At 39.6% G+C, this 16959-nt stretch overlaps 2 protein-coding genes across 8 annotated transcripts in view; one reads left to right on the top strand and one right to left on the bottom strand.

The window, feature by feature from the left end:
- Window positions 1–4839, top strand: part of WDR19 (WD repeat domain 19) — a 39069-nt gene extending 34230 nt beyond the window's left edge. For 2 of the 4 annotated variants that reach the window (XM_033513364.1, XM_033513365.1), the window contains 3 exons: window positions 1220–1343; window positions 3024–3100; window positions 3767–4839. In XM_033513364.1, coding sequence (XP_033369255.1) covers window positions 1220–1343; window positions 3024–3100; window positions 3767–3881 — 316 coding nt within the window. In that variant the 3' untranslated portion in view covers window positions 3882–4839. The remainder of the gene's footprint in view (window positions 1–1219; window positions 1344–3023; window positions 3101–3766) is intronic. The other 2 variants (XR_004496839.1, XM_033513363.1) reach the window with 2 other exon arrangements.
- Window positions 4840–5181: 342 nt separating this feature from the next.
- Window positions 5182–16959, bottom strand: part of RFC1 (replication factor C subunit 1) — a 33584-nt gene continuing 21806 nt past the window's right edge. For all 4 annotated transcript variants that reach the window (XM_015623795.2, XM_033513366.1, XM_015623794.2 and 1 more), the window contains 15 exons: window positions 16641–16820; window positions 16212–16316; window positions 14847–15243; window positions 13813–13922; window positions 12360–12474; window positions 11837–11925; window positions 10713–10850; window positions 10279–10374; window positions 10018–10116; window positions 9446–9600; window positions 9226–9343; window positions 8179–8324; window positions 7525–7738; window positions 6303–6494; window positions 5182–5748 (listed from right to left, as the gene is read on the bottom strand). In XM_015623795.2, coding sequence (XP_015479281.2) covers window positions 5647–5748; window positions 6303–6494; window positions 7525–7738; window positions 8179–8324; window positions 9226–9343; window positions 9446–9600; window positions 10018–10116; window positions 10279–10374; window positions 10713–10850; window positions 11837–11925; window positions 12360–12474; window positions 13813–13922; window positions 14847–15243; window positions 16212–16316; window positions 16641–16820 — 2256 coding nt within the window. In that variant the 3' untranslated portion in view covers window positions 5182–5646. The remainder of the gene's footprint in view (window positions 5749–6302; window positions 6495–7524; window positions 7739–8178; window positions 8325–9225; window positions 9344–9445; window positions 9601–10017; window positions 10117–10278; window positions 10375–10712; window positions 10851–11836; window positions 11926–12359; window positions 12475–13812; window positions 13923–14846; window positions 15244–16211; window positions 16317–16640; window positions 16821–16959) is intronic.

The raw sequence follows: 16959 nt of genomic DNA, 5'->3' as shown, positions 1-16959 counted from the left end.
CTATTTCCCACCCTTCTTTGAGAATTAAAGACTTCTTTGAAGGTGATAAGCCTTAAATGCAATTGCATTGCTTATTAAATGCAATGTGCATTTAAAATGCTTCCTAACCAGTGATAGTGTTTTCCATCTTCTCCATGCAGACACATGTACAGTGACACAAGTTTAGCTGGTTTCTAATTGAGAATCCACAGCCAAACTGTTGGCTACTACAGCAGCAGCATTGTGTTCTTCCATGATTTAGACAGCTAAATGGCTAAGATAAAACAGAATTGGAAGGCAAATAAAATATAAGAAGTCCTGACATTTTCTTCCTTATCTGAAGTTTTGTTTTGATCCTAGTCAATATTTTCTGCCAGAGGAGAAAGCATAGGTAATTGTAGAAGAGCAGGGCACACATATGTAACACTTTTGTCATGTATTCTACTAGTCTCTAACCAAGATTCAAGGGCTTGCTGAGCTCATATGAGTGGTTTAGGTATTTCTTTATTAAATACCTAAAGTCTCTAAGCTCTCCATGAGCTTATCCAATCGGTCTGCCCAAAGTCATGTAAATATTTAATGACAGTTGACTCCTACAAGTTCCATTGTATCAGGACTGGTCTGTAGCTACTTTAAGGTGATGCCTCATAGTTTTCCTCTTGGGAGAGATCTACCTTTTCTGTTTCATTTATGATTTTAAACATCTCCATGTTTTATTTATTCCCCTTCTATCAGTTACATATTTTCAGGACTTGAAGAGTCTCAGCTTAATTAGCTTCTTCTATGATACTGGTTTTTATCATGTTTCACTGAAACTCTTCTTACAGCCTTTTTGGAGGCAGTTAGAAGCTGTAAAATCCTACCAGAAAGCCAGTTTTTTGTTACTCCCGTTTTTGTTCTCCTGCCAAAAAACTCTGAAACAAAGAAACCACAGCCTTATAGCCAATACATATAGACCCTGCATTTTGAAGTGTTATAAAGTATTAGGATCTGTTACACCTTTTAAAAGGTGGTGGTGCTTCTAATTAAATGGAAGTTGACCTATTTCTGAGTTGACATAATTGTGATGAAACTTGGGTGACAGTTAAAAGGAAGGAGCTGATAGAATGTCAAATAGCAGCTGGAACTATGTAAGTAGCTCAAAGGAAAGACACTTGCTAAATATCAAATACCTTATAAAACAGCTTTTTTAAGTTCAAACAGCTTGAGGGTTTTAGTCACAGCTGTATCTATGTTTTAGACGTCGGGACACATCTGAGAGAGAAGAGCCAACAACAGCCTGTCCCTACTGTGCCTTCCAGCTCCCAGAATGTGAACTTCTGTGTCCCAGCTGTAAAAACAACCTTCCATACTGCATTGCAACTGTGAGTATCTGCTGTGCTTTCTGCACTGTGACAGTAAAAGCAAAGCTGCTTTCCCTTCTAAAATAAGTTCATTTGAACTTCTTCAGTTGGTAGTAGATCCAAGCTAGAGATTTTTATGCATTTATGGGTTTTTCTAATCCATTGCCAAATTTCTTTTTGTCTTTGACTATCATAGCATCCTCACTTGCCACCTACAAGTAGCAGGCACTTGTGAGTGCCAGTAAATTCAGAAAGTCATTCTAGGAGACTTCAGCTTCCGAAGAAGGCAGGTGCAGCCCCAGCAATCCCCAGCACACGCATTTGGTGCAGTTGGTACACTGGGAGAACAGGCTGGTGGCTGCTGATGCCTTCCCAGCTCAGCCATTTGCCCAGGGGCTCTAGTGCTCAAAGAACTAACAGAAGTCCCCTTTTCCTTTTCCATGTACAGGAGCTTGTGGAGTGCACAGCTCTTCTCCCCTAAGCGACCAAGAATTCAAATTTTAAAAAAAATAAATTAAAAAAGCAAACTGAACAAAAAAAGAAGACAACAAAACCAAAAATCTGATTTGGGGAATTTTAAAGCACATGCAATACTAATGGTTCAGGCAGTGACCTCAGCATTTCTTATACTCATCCTTATAGAAATGAGAAGTTCTAACACTTTTTGATTCTTTAGAGTGTACTGAAAAGCTAAGGATGGCACACATTCCTGGTGGAATTTACGGTATAGCTACTGTGCAACTAACACAATTTTTACTGGGTTCATGTGAATTGTACAAAAATTGCAGGAGAAAAAAAGATAACTTACTTGAAACAGGAAACCAATGTTAGAGTTAACATTCTTTATTAAAACTAAGTCTCACCAAAAAAAATAATATCCATTGTGTGGGGCTTTTTTTGCTCTATTGGTTTAGCAGAATAAGATGACAGCTACACTTTGATATCTTCAGGAAAACAAAGGGGTTTAAATATAGCTTTATAAGCCAAACATAATGTATGTTAATGTATTTTACACAGTATTTATTTAGGCTCCATCTTGGCCACAGTTTATGTCACAGGTGTTTGTAGACATTAGGACTGTGGCATTTTCAAATATCTTATTTGAGTCAATGTCAAAACAGTCTGCTGTTGCATATTGTATTAGAACATAAATCTCTTGGTACAGTTCAAGGTGCTGCTGTGTTTTTATAGTATTGAAAAGGTACATACAAATTCTTTCTATCGAAAGTAAACTAGCAGACTGTAGCAAAAAAGAGAAAATGTAAAGAGGCAAAGGTCAGGCAGTCTCATAAAACTGAATGCTGAATGTGACCTACTCAGCTCAGGTGCTGTGGCTTTGGGGGAATTTTTAGTATGTCATATACAACACCAAAAATGCCAGCAGATTTAGGTGCAGCTCTGGATACAGATCTACAGACAGCATTCTAGGATTGCCAAACTAAAAGAATTTTAAATACTGTAATTCAGTATATTCTTAGATTTCCATTTTCAAAAGAGGAATGCAAATTTTAACACTGCATCTCTGAGGGCTCCTTTTCTAGTTACAGAATTTATACAGTAATCAAACTACAGTAACACGTGCATGGGGCTTTTAATTCAAGAACTCTGGTGGTGAGACTTTTTCATAACAGGTCCAAAAGTAAATGCTCTCTGTAGCCAGGCAGCACTTGCCCCTTTGTTACCTGCAGTTTTTGTGTGCAGGGTCGGCACATGGTACGTGATGACTGGACAGTTTGCCCACATTGTGACTTTCCTGCCCTCTACTCAGAATTCAAAAGGTAAATTGAAATTTTTTTCTTTTTCTTATTGCAGTATTCTGATGTTTGTTCATATTTCAGCAGCTAACGGATCATTTGGTACTAAAAGCACGTTACAGCTGGGCTGGGTGAAAGAGGAATTACCCTTACTTGGAAGTTACACCTAAGACACAGAACACTGTTTCAAGGTTGACCAAAACAATAGGATTGATAAAGAATTGGTGATCACCCCCAGTGATGCAGGGCTCCAACAGGAACAGTAATGAAGATGGATGGTGAGCTTGTGTAAGTTCTTAGCTCTGTCCAAGAAGAAGGCCTGATATGGGGGCAGAAACACTAGCAATCACCAAAACAAACAAAATGCACACAAAGTTGGGTACAGACTAACACAGCAAAAACATCTTGTCCCTCATAATCACATGTGACAACAGCATGGGATAGCTCTGTTCCAATGTCAGAATCTCTGACGCTAAAACCTCCTTTGTTATACATTTAAATGCTGCAAACAGCAGCCTTCCTGGTGTGGTGTAGTTCTCAGATATTGAAAATGTAGACAGAAGCAGCCATTGCTCTGTCCTGCACTTGTTACATAGCACTGGTCAGAACCCTGCTCTAGGCTTTGTGCCTCAGGCCCAACTTCCTTTGAAAAATGTTAGTTTTTAACCAGTTACTCTTCCTTTAAAACAGCATGTTACAGACTGAAAATGTGTGTCCCATGTGTTCTGAACGGATTAACACTGTTGATCTTAAGAAAATAAATGACTGTACAGAGTACCTCAAACTAGAAGATGAGGACCAATAAATTCAGGTATGTCCTCGAGTCTGTACTCTTCACTTAACAGGGTTCATTCTATATGCCTCTGGGAGTTTTTCCCAGTAAGGAATCTTAACTTACAGCCTGGGTCAATGCCTCAGATTACTTGAGACCCAGTTCTATCACATATTTGCCCTCAGGCATGCAAACACCAGTAGGTTTTGCTACTGCAATTAACATGTTAAATTGGGCTTTAACTCAGATTACCCCTATGACCACATTAACATCCAGAAGCTGTTCTGGTTTGGAACATGTTCCTGAACACCAGCTGTGCTTGAGTAGCACCAAGAATGGTTTGAAGATCTCAGCATCATCTAAAATTCTCCAGATCGTCCAGCATGGGTTTAAGTACGGGGAGAGAGGGAGAGAAAGCAAGAGGGGTACTAAGTGGAAGAAGCAAATCTAAAGTGCATGTTACATGATCTTTCCTATTTAACAGAATCTATCCAGGATAACAGCAACAAGTATTGGCCTGAAATACTTATACTTCAAAGAACGAGAGCATGCCTCTATACCAAAGACTTGGATCCAGGACTTTGTTGTTTGGTTTTTTTTTAAAATGGTAACTAAAAATGAGGTAACAGTGTTCCTCAGTGTTAGTAAGTTCAGGGCAAATTTGCTATTGCAAATATGTGAAAACTCAGCTGTAGGTCAGAGTAATGCATTAAAATTCTTTTGGGGAAGTTTTAGTTGATTTTATTTTTCCTGATCTGCTATCACAGTGTATCTGAGAGTATAATTAACCACCTCTGTTTATTTCCAGGTTTGTGTTGGCTGGCAAAGCAGTAAGGAAAGCTCTATCCCTACTTCACACATCTCTTCCCCAGAAAGGCCTAATAACAGCCATGTCACTTCTATTTTGTGATATCTGTAACTATTTAGCTTTTGATAAATTTTGTACTTTAGTTTATTACTATAATAAAGCTGATAATTATTACAAACAAAATCTGCATTTTATCTGCACCAAAGACAAAACACAGGGACATCTTTAGAATGTGAGTGGCAGGAAGAAAACCACATCCCTACCGTTCTCTTCTTCATTATCAGTTCTAAACTGTTTTGAATATTTTTAATTAAACATTTTATACTCTTTAAATATTCCTTTCTGGTTTTGATTAAAGATACAACTTGTTCAAGTACAGGCTACTCAAGTTTTGGAAGTAAATCCCTCACTGCTTTTCTGTGTCTCTAACTGAACAAAAGGGAAGTCGTAGGAAAGAAAAATGCCACATCGTGTACGCGAAGGAAAGACAAAACTGGAATAAAGGTGGGAGACAGGACACAACACTCTAGGAACTTAACCAAAGCTTTAAAAGAGGCCTGTGAAACATTTTATTGTAGTCTTATATACTGCTTAATTTCTGTAATGTACAAATAGGTCATTTATGTATGAGGTTTTTGCATCATGTACTATATACAAGACTTCACTACATAATGTCAGGGGATTTATATATTAAAAAAAAAAAGCAGTGAAGTCCTAGGAAGACTCAGCAGAAATGCCAGGTAACTAAGCATGACATTTTCAGCATGTTCATGCACCTGGTGTCTGTTGCACAAGGACAGTTAGAGCTTGTAACATGTACCATGTCAAGAGTAAGCACAGCAGGGCATTGCATAAGAGCACAAGAGCTACAGCACCTCTATAAGAGGAACACTTTCAATGCACTGGTTCTACTTTCCCCACAGCAGCACTGGATCTGTTTCATGTTCCTGGCAGAAGTTAGATAAGCAGAGCTGTGTCCAAAGCAAGGTTTTATTCTAAATGTCTAGTTTTCTGTTTTCTTTTTCCTTCTTTTTTTGTTGTTTCTTCATTTTTCTCTCTTTTTGGCAGCTTGGAAGACTTCACCTTTTTTTGCTACAAATAGAAATATACAGACAGTTTAAAATCCAGCTGGAACCTGACAAAATATTTAAGTCAAAATGTAGTCACTGTTAAGGAAAAAGCCATCTCTTTCCCTCCCCTTTCAGATGTGAAGTTTCTAAATGCCACAGAGAGTACAGACTACAATATTTAGTCTTAAGGGCTGACCACAGTTCCCCATTTGGTGATACCTACAAAGGTATTACTAGAATTGTCATCTGTAGTAACCACAGGCACAGGCCAGTGGCACCATCCTCATTGACACTTGAAATATTACTAAATTTTAGAATTTGATGTGGAACTCATAGATTTAGATTGATGTCTCACTTTGGTCCAATATAAGACCATGGATCTAAGTAACTTAGACTTTTACACATTACCACCAGTTAAAAATTTAGAAGTTGAGAGATTATTTAATACCTACTACGACTGTTTTTCTTAATTCATTAAGGTGGTGTTAGAAGTCACAGAAAGATAACTAAAAACAAACAACACTAAAAGCCCCAACACTTCAGTGGGGTGGTTTAATACTTAGGAAATTAAATCACCTTAATCATTGCATCACTGTCAACAGTATCCTGCTCATCCTCATCAGATTGGATCTCTTCCACATTCAAGTCTTCACTCAGATCTAAGGTCGCTGCAGATCCTGACTGCCTTTTAGATGCCTTGACAGAGCTAAGTGAATATGGAGTCAGATGTACCTCTTTGTTGTAGGCACGAGTAAAAGCTGCTTTGACCTGCCAGGGTGGAAGGAAGGAAACTGAGTATCAGTTTAGGAACTGTAGATTGATTGTTAGCTAACCGACTTACTGAGAGATTCCACATCAACTTTCCTTTGGAAAGATGTGACCAAAGATACATAGAAGACAACACGCTCTCAAAAGGACACAGAAAGCATTTAAGAACTGTATGGTGAAGGCTCATTTTAAACAAGTCCCACATAATCCTCAATAAGCGTGCATCTTCAGATGCTTCTTGCTTCGGCCTGCAATAATTTCAGCACAGTCACAACAGAGCCCCCTTCAGCAGCACTGTACACTTGCCAGACTAAGCAGCATACTCAGACTAGGGGAAACACCTGATGGTAGTGTCGGTTTAGTTACCAGTAGGTTCTTCTCTTTCTGTGAGCACCTGACCTGGATGAGGGAGATCATGGTTCAGACCACATCTGCCTAGTCCGTAAAAGCAACATGAGCTTAAGCTCACCTTGTACCAGGTGAGGGTCCCAAGCACTGGAATGCAGTAGCTGGACACCAGAGGAGCAGTACACAAAGCACCCGGGCCTCACAGTTCTGTCTAACAGGACTGGGAAAGGTGCAAGCTGCAAGGCAGCCTCTGAATGCAGGGCCTGCTCTGTAACACAGGCAGCCATGTGTCCCTCCCTCCTTTGCAGGATGGTAAGAAAGGCAGGGCTGTGCCTGAAGGACACAGATCTTGCAGCCAGAGCTTACTTGTACAAAGATACCATCTTTCTCTGTCCTTTCTGCGTTCTCCCTCTATGTCCAGGACACAACTGACTCACAGTAATTCTTTACACCAAGAACAGAAAGAGTAAGACTCCTGAGTGAAGCAGAGCCTGATTATCTTTTAGGACTTAGCCCTGAATTTTTAGTGGTGTTTGACAGCTGATTCACAAAGCCTACTATCAATTATGGTTAAACTGGTGCACCAACTTCGACCTTTCCAAAGCATATTCATACCACAGCAATTATTCCAGGATTGTTTTTTTAAGATACAGAAGAAAACAAATTCACTGGTCAATTTTACCTTGGGATCCAGCTTTGAAAAAGGACTGGGTTTGCCTCCCAACGTGCTTATTTCCATGATATTTTCAACATCTTCTTTCATCAAGCAGTAAGAATCCATAAATGTTATAGCTTGTTGTACACCATCTGCTCCAAAGTCTTTCAAGGGCTGGACAAGTGCATCTCGCAAATATGACAAATATTCCATATTTACTGTCCTCTTGCATGTCTGAGTTCTTTGTCAAATTGAAAATAAAGTATTGAGTAAGTAAATCTGTCCAACCAGCATCACTGACTTCTACAGACAAGAACAAAAAGGTAAGGAGGCCCTCAGCAAATCAATAACCAGCTGCCTTAAAAGCAAACTACAAGTTGTACTGTGCCCTTCCTTTTGCCATACCTGCAGTAGGAAATAGCCAATGCAAGGTATTTGAACACCAAACAGTCTGGGGAAACACATCCCTAACTAAGAAAAAACTTCAGGGGAAAAAAGAAAAACGCAGTGTACTTGTGATGATACTGAAAGTGCTTCCAGTTTGACTTGTTCAAATTAAGCACTGAGGAAAGTGTCACCAGTAACAGAGGAACACATTCACAGAACACACAAACACAAGGAATTGACAGTAGGTAATGAACTGCACAAGAAAGAACTGTATCAGAGGAATGTCAGTACTACCTGAGACTCATGTGCATTGCCAGTTCTTGAATGATACGATCATGTTTGCCTGTAGATGAAAATTTTCCCAGCCAGCTGGGAAAGACAGGAAACTGGGACATGTAACCCCTCATCAGCTCCCCTGGGAGAACACTTGCATAAATAGCCTGAAAAAGTAACACACATGCCAAACTCAAATCACAGACACCATGACACACTGCCCTGCACTGTCCCAGGGAACAGGGGTAGTCAACACAGGGCCACAGTGGAAACAGTTGATTTTAAGAGAATTCTCTCAATTGCTTATTTCTGGTCAATCCCTATTGGGTTACAGCTTCACCCCTTGTGCCACCTTGTTCATTACCATGTTCTAAAATATCTGTGAAATTATCTGGGTTTCAAAACAAAAAAAAAACAAAACCCAACCCCAAAACATAGCCTTTTCTCATGTCCAGTTTAGAGTGCAGTCAGACAAATAGCTGGCTTCACACAAAAAAGTGATCTCCAACAAAAAGAGATGGTGAAGGAGACATTTCCAAAGAACACTGCGAATCTACATCAAGTCATCTGTGTTCCTAGGCAATTCAGCTCTTTGGACCTGTACTGGGCAAGGGGATGAACTAGATAACCTCCAGAGGTGCCTTCCAGTTTCACCTACAAAGCATCCTCTGAAGCCAGTCATAATCCTTTTAAGCACAAGTCTTGTGAGTGAGCATTAAAAGAAGTACAGTGACCAAGCTTCAGTCCCCTATGCTTTGGTAGAAATCCTGCCCTGGTGAGAGGAAGGACAGAGCAGGCTTGTAACAGCACGAGTGATATCAACCATGTGCTTCTATGCTTTGTGACAGTCCAACTTTTCCAAGTTTCAGAAGACTTCATTTCATGTTGCAGCATGGGCTCAACAATATGGATATGGGAAACTCTTCTGATCACCAGTGGAACAGAGAATACTACATGAAGTACGAACTATAAAGATCATATAATTATACTGAAACACCAGTTTCCACAGATCCACCTTTTACACTGGACACCTCTTAAAAGAATATAAAATGAGTGTTAAGTGCTCACCTGTGTTGGAAGAAGATTCCAATTCTGCTTGCTACGAATCTGCCTGTCCACTATATCACCATCACATATACTATCAGCTGCTCTACTCAAGAGCACCAAGTGCTTTTTTAAATTACCTCTGGAAAAAAAATGAAGTTGACTTTGTTACAAATCAGAAATACCCAGATACAACCTCCCTGATACAAAAGCCTATTTCAGTTTAGTGTTTGGAGTAACTCACCCAGCAGCAGCTGGTTTCACATGCACATAATTCTCCTGGACAAAGAGAGGTGCTAGTGAATAATCATGGAAGAAAAGATCTGATTTGTCTATAAGAGACATACGAGCAGCCTCCTCTCCAGCAGCAAAAACCTTCCGGACAACATCGAAAGGACCCTAAAAAAAATGACGTTTCAAGAAGTCAGCGGCTAGAAAGTCAACACAAACAGTAAGACACAGCACAGTATCAACAAAATTAGTGTCCAGGAGTATCCTGATTTGTCACTACAAGCTCCAGATTCAGTATTTCCACCCTAGAACTTTACTAGTTTTAAGAAATGCATTTTATTTTTGATATTAAGAGAATTATTTCCTAACTAGAGAACAAAGGATGGGAAGTACGAGCTTCATAACTGCATCTTACATAAGAGACCAGTATATCAAAATATATACTCAGTCCTTGATGTACTACTCTTCAACTATTTGTGGAAAATGTGACAGCTCTTGGCAGCTAGGCTTTATTCTGTGCTTCAGTTCAAAAGATGCTTATAAAACCTAGTGATGCTTATAAAACCTAGTGATTATGACACTTACCAGTTTGATGTCCTTTTTGGCTCTGCTGGCATCGGTTTTAGCCTCATCATAAGTCAGTGATTTGTCTTTTGCACACCACATATTAAGATTATGTAAAACCTAAAGAACAAAATTTACAATATGGTAGCATAACAGAATTTAAATGGAAGACTCCAGCAGTAACAGCCTGATCTTGATACATAAAAATACTGTTCAAATACTTTGAAGTCAATGTACATAATCTACTATCTGAATGGTCACTGATGCTGAATGGGTACCAACCTGTCTGATGTCCTGATTTGCTGCCAGGATTATCTCTTGCATAGCAGGTGGGGGAATTTTTAAACCTTCTTTAAATGCAATAGACATCATGGCACCCTGTAATCACAATTGAGAAACTGTCACTAGAGAATCCCTATGAATTCTTCCCCCAGCAGAACATACTGACATATCTATGAAAGAGCACTGCATATTTTTCTGAATTTTTAAAGCACATATAGCTCAAATATTCTCTCATAAACAAAAACCATCATTTACCATTGGTGTAAAAAAGAGTATGTTCGTTTATAAAAACTCATACAATTCATTCTGAAAAGCAGTTGATTGCTGAGATGATCTATTAAGTGGTGTATTCAATTCTGAATAAACTCTGCCACATGAAAACCGAAGTCACTGATGGTAATTCAGTACAGTCAATAAAGCCACAGCCTACTTACTTTGATCTGTTCTAGACGAGGTCTTTGAAAACGAAGATCCAAACAGTAGTGGACCAAGGAGCGCATTTTAGGATGGTTGCGATCATTGCACATACAAATGATGGGTATCTTCGTGTGTCGGATCAAACCTATCAACTCCTGTAATTAAACATGTTACAATTACATCAGGATAATAAGAACAATTAGAATGTCATACCAAGCAGCATTAGTCCCTGCCTTAACTCAGATCCTTGACAGGTGCCAAGTTCATAACACTCCTCCTGCTGCAATCACATTTGTACACAGTGCAAACCTGTTTTCCACTTGCTGTTCTATTCAGCTGCAAGACAGCTGCTGCCTACCCACATCTACTCTCTACTTCCAGCAATTATGTTTGGAACTCTCTTCAAGAAGCAATGAAGACCAATAGCCCAGAGTACAGCTGTCCACCTGCAGAATTAGACAAATTTCTGCAAAGGTCAGTTTGACCTGGCTTATACCCAGAGGGAGCACACAGCTTTTCTGGCTGCACCCTGCCACAAAGAATGAAAATGCAGAATGGAAAAAATCAGCTCATCCCTGCTACAAGAGGCTCCATAATTTTTAGGCTTCCCAGAACAAACTTTGCTAGCTCTAATGAAGGTGAAATTCAATTCAGTTTCATTCCTGCAAGGGAAATACCTGCATCTGAGCTAAAAATCAGTATGCCCTTTACCATCAAAGTACTGCACGTGGCTATAGGAAATCCTCAGAAGCTAAAACCGTAGCTACTAAAGAGAACAAAGGATGCTGCTGTCAATGCCACACATTAGTTACTCAGTGTTACTGCCTATGCAAAAGAGCAACAGTCCCAACCAGAACCCCCCACTGCCTGGAGATGTGACCTTAGGATAAATGTACCTATTCTAAAGTGCACATGCTCAAGTTTATCACTCCAGGCTTCTTCCACACAAGTATTTTTTTCCCCTCCTCTACCACACAATTCTTACACAAAGACAGGCTTCTAAAACACGTCAGACTCTACTCTGCAGGGAGTTTGTTTATGGACCATGGGTTGAGGACAGTAGAGTGGCTTGACTATTTTTGTGCTCTATACGGCACACACTCTTGGCAATGGCATTAGCTAGGAACTACAGTGGCTTCACCTGAATCCCTCCTCTGTCTTCATTGCCTGCCATACCATCCACTTCATCCATGATCAATACATGTTTCCCGCTAACTGATGAAGATGCACCTGAAAATGAACATGGATAAGAAAATGAGATGGGAATAAAAGAGTCTTGCTCAGAGTTTTACCCAATGCTAAGTAAGATAATCCCATCCTAGGCAATTGAGGTGGTGGCTCTGTCACTTGATCACATCTGTGTTCACAGACCGGACTATAACCTCATGTCATCTTCTTAGAAACAAGTCCCATTGAACAGAAGAGCAACTGCACAGTTCTTGAGTAGTTTGTGCAGATGAACAACTCGTTCTATGAATAGCAGGATTTAATTCTAAACTGAAGAATATAACATCTTACTACATGAACCCAGCCCCATTAGAGATGGGCTCCTCCACCTGACAAGCAAGGTAAATTCCTCACATTGTTGTGCGATAAGGAAGTTCTGTCCTTCCTCTAACCAGGCTCCTAATGAAACAAAAATCTCTTTCAAACAACAGACGCACCAGAACAGAAGTCTTTGATGCTGGTGTTGTTAAGTGATTCAGCAACTACTTCCTTTAGACTGTTCTTGCTGCGAGTGTCGCTGGCATTCAGTTCCACGTAGCTATACCCCAGTTCCTGGTCCAAACACAAACCATATAAAATGTGAGAAAACAGATCAGTGAAAAATCATAAAGCTTTAATTAGTTTCTCCCCTTATATTCCTTTTCTCAGCAGTTCAAAAAAATTTATAACCATGTATGGAACAGACAGGCCCAAAAGAAATCATATTTGTTTTGGTTTTGTGGCGTTTCATTGTTGTTTTTTGAATTGTTTTTTTGTTTGTGGGTTTTTTGTTTGTTTTGGGGTTTTTGTGGGTTGGTTGTTGACTCTTTTTTGGTTGGTTGGCTTCTGTTTTGTTTTTTGAGGGGGATGGGGAAGCACTGTCAGTGACACATTAAATTTTGGAAGATTAACACAACTGCCAGCAGGGATAGAAACAGCTATGAGCCAAGGCTGGCTAAGTTCCATGGTATTTCCAGCTGCATAACAAAGAAACATACCACATGGCTCTGAAAGCTGCAGGAAAGAGAAGCTTTTAACTATTTAACCAATAGGAAGCACACTGACTCCCCCAGCAGCACTAACACTTCCTTCAGTCCTGACACAACTCAACCCAGCTGCTCCTTTATCAGCAAACTCTCCTGCCAGAGGCAGCCAGAACACAGCCCTGAGCACACACAGCCTTGGTCTGTTCTACTGGCATTTCCTGTGGAGCAGAGAAATGCTGAAAGGCAGCTGAAAGCAAGCCAGGTGAGAAACCAGAAACAGAAAAGACCATGCTTTGAGAAAAAAAATGAGCTCAAGACAGCACATTCACCTTTTCTAAAGGTCTAGTTCAAGGTGTGGCATCAGCTTGTCAGCACAAAGCTCAAAGGCATGCGGGCATGCAGTGGGGGAAGGGAGGAAGAAGGATAAAGAGTTACTCTATACAACAGATTTTTAAATTCAGATTTAGAAATGGACACATAGCCCTGTCAATTTCTCTCATCCTAAAGTAGCATTTCAATTTAGAAGAAATCTGGGAAAGATCTGTTAGATATATAAAAACAATGACCTTAGGCTTTCAAGAAGCTTGCCAGAATCTGACTCACACTAAATTAAGTGCAAATATTCTCCAACTTGAAGAGGTAGTACTGAATGCTCACAAATTCCAATTGTTTAACATACTGTGATATGCTTCCTCTCAATGCAACGGAAAGAAATGCAGACACACATTGGTACCTTCTCACCTCAGACCTGATAAAGGTATCTAAACAGCCACATATTTTCACCTGCAGCTCTGTTCTGAGCAGGTGCAATATGACTGAGAGCAGACCCTGGTTATTCAGAACACACCCACCTGCACACTGTATCCAGATACAGAATTAATACGTAACAAGAAAGTGCCGGGAACAACCATTACTATGAACTCACCTTACAAACCAAAGCAGCTGTAGTAGTTTTACCAACTCCAGGTGGACCAGAAAGTAATGCTGCTTTAAAGCCTGTCCCATCATCTTTGCTTCCAGTCTTACTGGGTTTTGCTAAAACAAACAAACAAAAAAATTAACAAAATTCAGGTTTTACCTAGGTGTGTAATTATAAAACAAACTGCATGCTCCTAAAGATATCAAGCATCACTGGAATTTTTCTTCATATAAGGCCTGATAAGAATATCCAAAAATTCATATACAGCTGCATCCCAACCACTTGGGGAAAAGCAGCTTTAAACCAGCTTACCGTTTATGACTTGCAGTGATTTTGAATTGAAAAATATCAAGCGCTATTAATGTAACACAGCCATTTCAGCTCACAACCATATCATACACATGGAGAACCAAAAACACCACCAAACCCACACACCACCACAAACAAATTAAGCCAAACCCCAAACACACCACACACAAAAACCCCACTACAGCTGAACTAAAAACTTAAACCCTCTTTTAAACACAGAAAAACCTGTCTGTCTATAGGGGTATGAACTGTCTACTGGACACATGCACTTCTTGCCAGAGCCAGGACCTTGACAATTCATCTCTACACATGACAGCAGCCCTTTAGACCTGCTCTTCTCCTGTATCTTCACTGTTGGAAGTGCCTAACCTATTTCCTCTTGCTGAGGAAGAAATCAGTAGGTTCAACACAAGGCCACTTTTAGATACATCACAGCTAGGTTATTTTAGAGTTTTCTGTAAAAATGAAACCTAAGACTTGGGGAAAAAAATCTTTTGACACACATTTTTCTGCTCTTTTTTGAGGTGGGGAAGTGGGTAGTAAATGAACAGCTACTTCACAAAAAAAAAAAAAACAACAAACTTGGGCTCAATTGCTGCCAAAAACACATCCAATTGCAGTCTTACCCCAATTTCTAGAGTTGCTCTGCTAACACTCAGCCCTCACTGGTCCAGGGAGCCAAGGAGCATGATTAGCATGAAAGAACACAGAAAATTAACCAGGCCAGTTACCTTGTCCATCTTCAAAGGTGTTCTTGTGCCAATTTCTGAGCCATCGGAGAAGTTTATTGGCACAGCTTTGCTCACCCTGCTGTCCAATAATTGCCTTAAGAGATACAGGCTTATATTTATCTACCCACAGCAATCTCTCTGTGCCATCTTCATTAACCTCAGAAACCAAGTTTCCCATAGGTTTGGGGGTTCCTTTCTCCTTTACAGTCTGATGTCTAAAGTCTGTAAGTTTTCGAACAGCAGTGGTTTCTTTCTTGACAGATCTGAAGGTATCTCCTTTTTCAGGAGTAGACTTGTATTTTTTATTATCAGCTTCCCTTTTGAAGGGGCTAAAATTCCTTTTTCCAGCTTCAGCTTTCTGTGGTGTCTTTTTGGGTTTTGACTCCCCTTTCTTTGCCTTAGGGAAAAAAAATAAAAAGAAATTAAAGAAAAAATACAGTAAATAAACAGCATATTTATCTAAACAATTACAGAAGTGCTTGGAAAGTGACAAAACTTATGTATTGATTAAATAAACTTCAAGAGCAGATACAGAAATACTCTCTGAGAAATAAAGCACAGCTAAACACAACTAGGTTGCAGTACAAGCCACAAAAAATAGGCAGAAAGTGTTCTGGTCATTCCAAAAGCAGTCCCCTTAGTCACAAAACCTGAGGCATCCTACAATGCTACACTGGAACAAATGACACCCTTGAAGCTCTTGCAAAATAACAGTTGCAGAAGTTGTTCAACCCAAAACAATTCAAAGGGAGCAAAAGTGATCAGCTAATAAGCTTAAAGTTGCTTTTCCCTGGGACACTAATGGTATCTTAGCATAAGTAAGTCATGTCTCTACTAAATGCACCACATGTTGTTAGCCCTAACAGAGATTTTAACAACATTCTATCAGCCACTACAACCTAAATTTAAATGTGCACAAGACTTGTTACCTCTTTTTTTGGTATTGCTTGAAAAAATCACCCTTAATATTCTTAGTTCAAGTACCACATAAAGACAAGATCTGTTACATATGCACAGTTTACATTTTCCTGGGCCTATCTGGGTACCATGTGGTATCAGCCACAATTACTTGTTCCAAAGAATTAATGAATACTCTTCTTGTTTCAACCACATACTACCTAAGGAGATGTAATAACCTGCTCTGTGTCAAGTACCTAAAATGCAGAATAAAGTCAGAGTGGAAAAATAGCTCCCAAGTAGAGTCATTTGTCTTAAGCACAAACAAAAAATTTTTACTTTCAACCTAGAAGGTCAAACTGATGATTGTTGTGTTACTATTACTGGAACAGAAGACAAATTCCTTTCAATTAAAAACAAACCAAAGCAAAAAAACACCCTAATCCCCTATGTTTATTATAAACATACCTCTGTTTCAGCTGCCAGCTCATATTTGGACTTTTTACCTGGCATAGTTCGAATAAGATCAAACAGACCATCTTCATCAATAACTTTTGTACCTAAAGTTGATGCCTGAAGCAAAATAAAGAATTAAATGTGAAGCCAAGTTACATTAGGATTTACATAATTCATTTCAAAGTGTTTTCCAGTAAAAAACTATGACTAGGAACACAAGAGTCTCTCTCTCTCTCTCTCTATATATATATGTGTGTGTGTGTGTGCATGCACAGAAGTAAAAACAAAACAAAGCCCTAAACCACTTGGCAAGTTTTCATTTTAAAAACGCACTTTACTGTTAGTACTGCTTCCTGTTGGCAAGGATACTGGAAATAACCAGTTAAGAGAAGATCAACTTGGTTTCAGTTTGCCTTTGGCCAGGCACAGGAATACACTCACCTTCTCACATTTGGACTGGCCACAGTCTCGCCCCACCACCAGGTAATTTGTCTTCTTGCTGACATTGCCAGTCACTTTTCCTCCGTAGCGTTCAATCAGAGACTTGGCCTCATCTCTCTCAATACACTCCAGAACACCCGTAATTACAAATGTCAGACCCTCCAAGCAGTTTTCAGCTCCCTGAGAACCAGAGCATTGTAGGAAATGCCATTACTGATACAACTCTGCCAAACAGCTCTTAACCATCAGCTATTTTGACCCTCTACCATGTCAAGAAACCTATGAAACTTTACAAATAAGATTAGCATACTTAACTAGA

Source organism: Parus major, chromosome 4, assembly GCF_001522545.3.
Source record: "Parus major isolate Abel chromosome 4, Parus_major1.1, whole genome shotgun sequence".
NCBI lineage: Eukaryota > Metazoa > Chordata > Aves > Passeriformes > Paridae > Parus > Parus major.
This window is presented reverse-complemented; position numbering and strand designations above follow the sequence as displayed.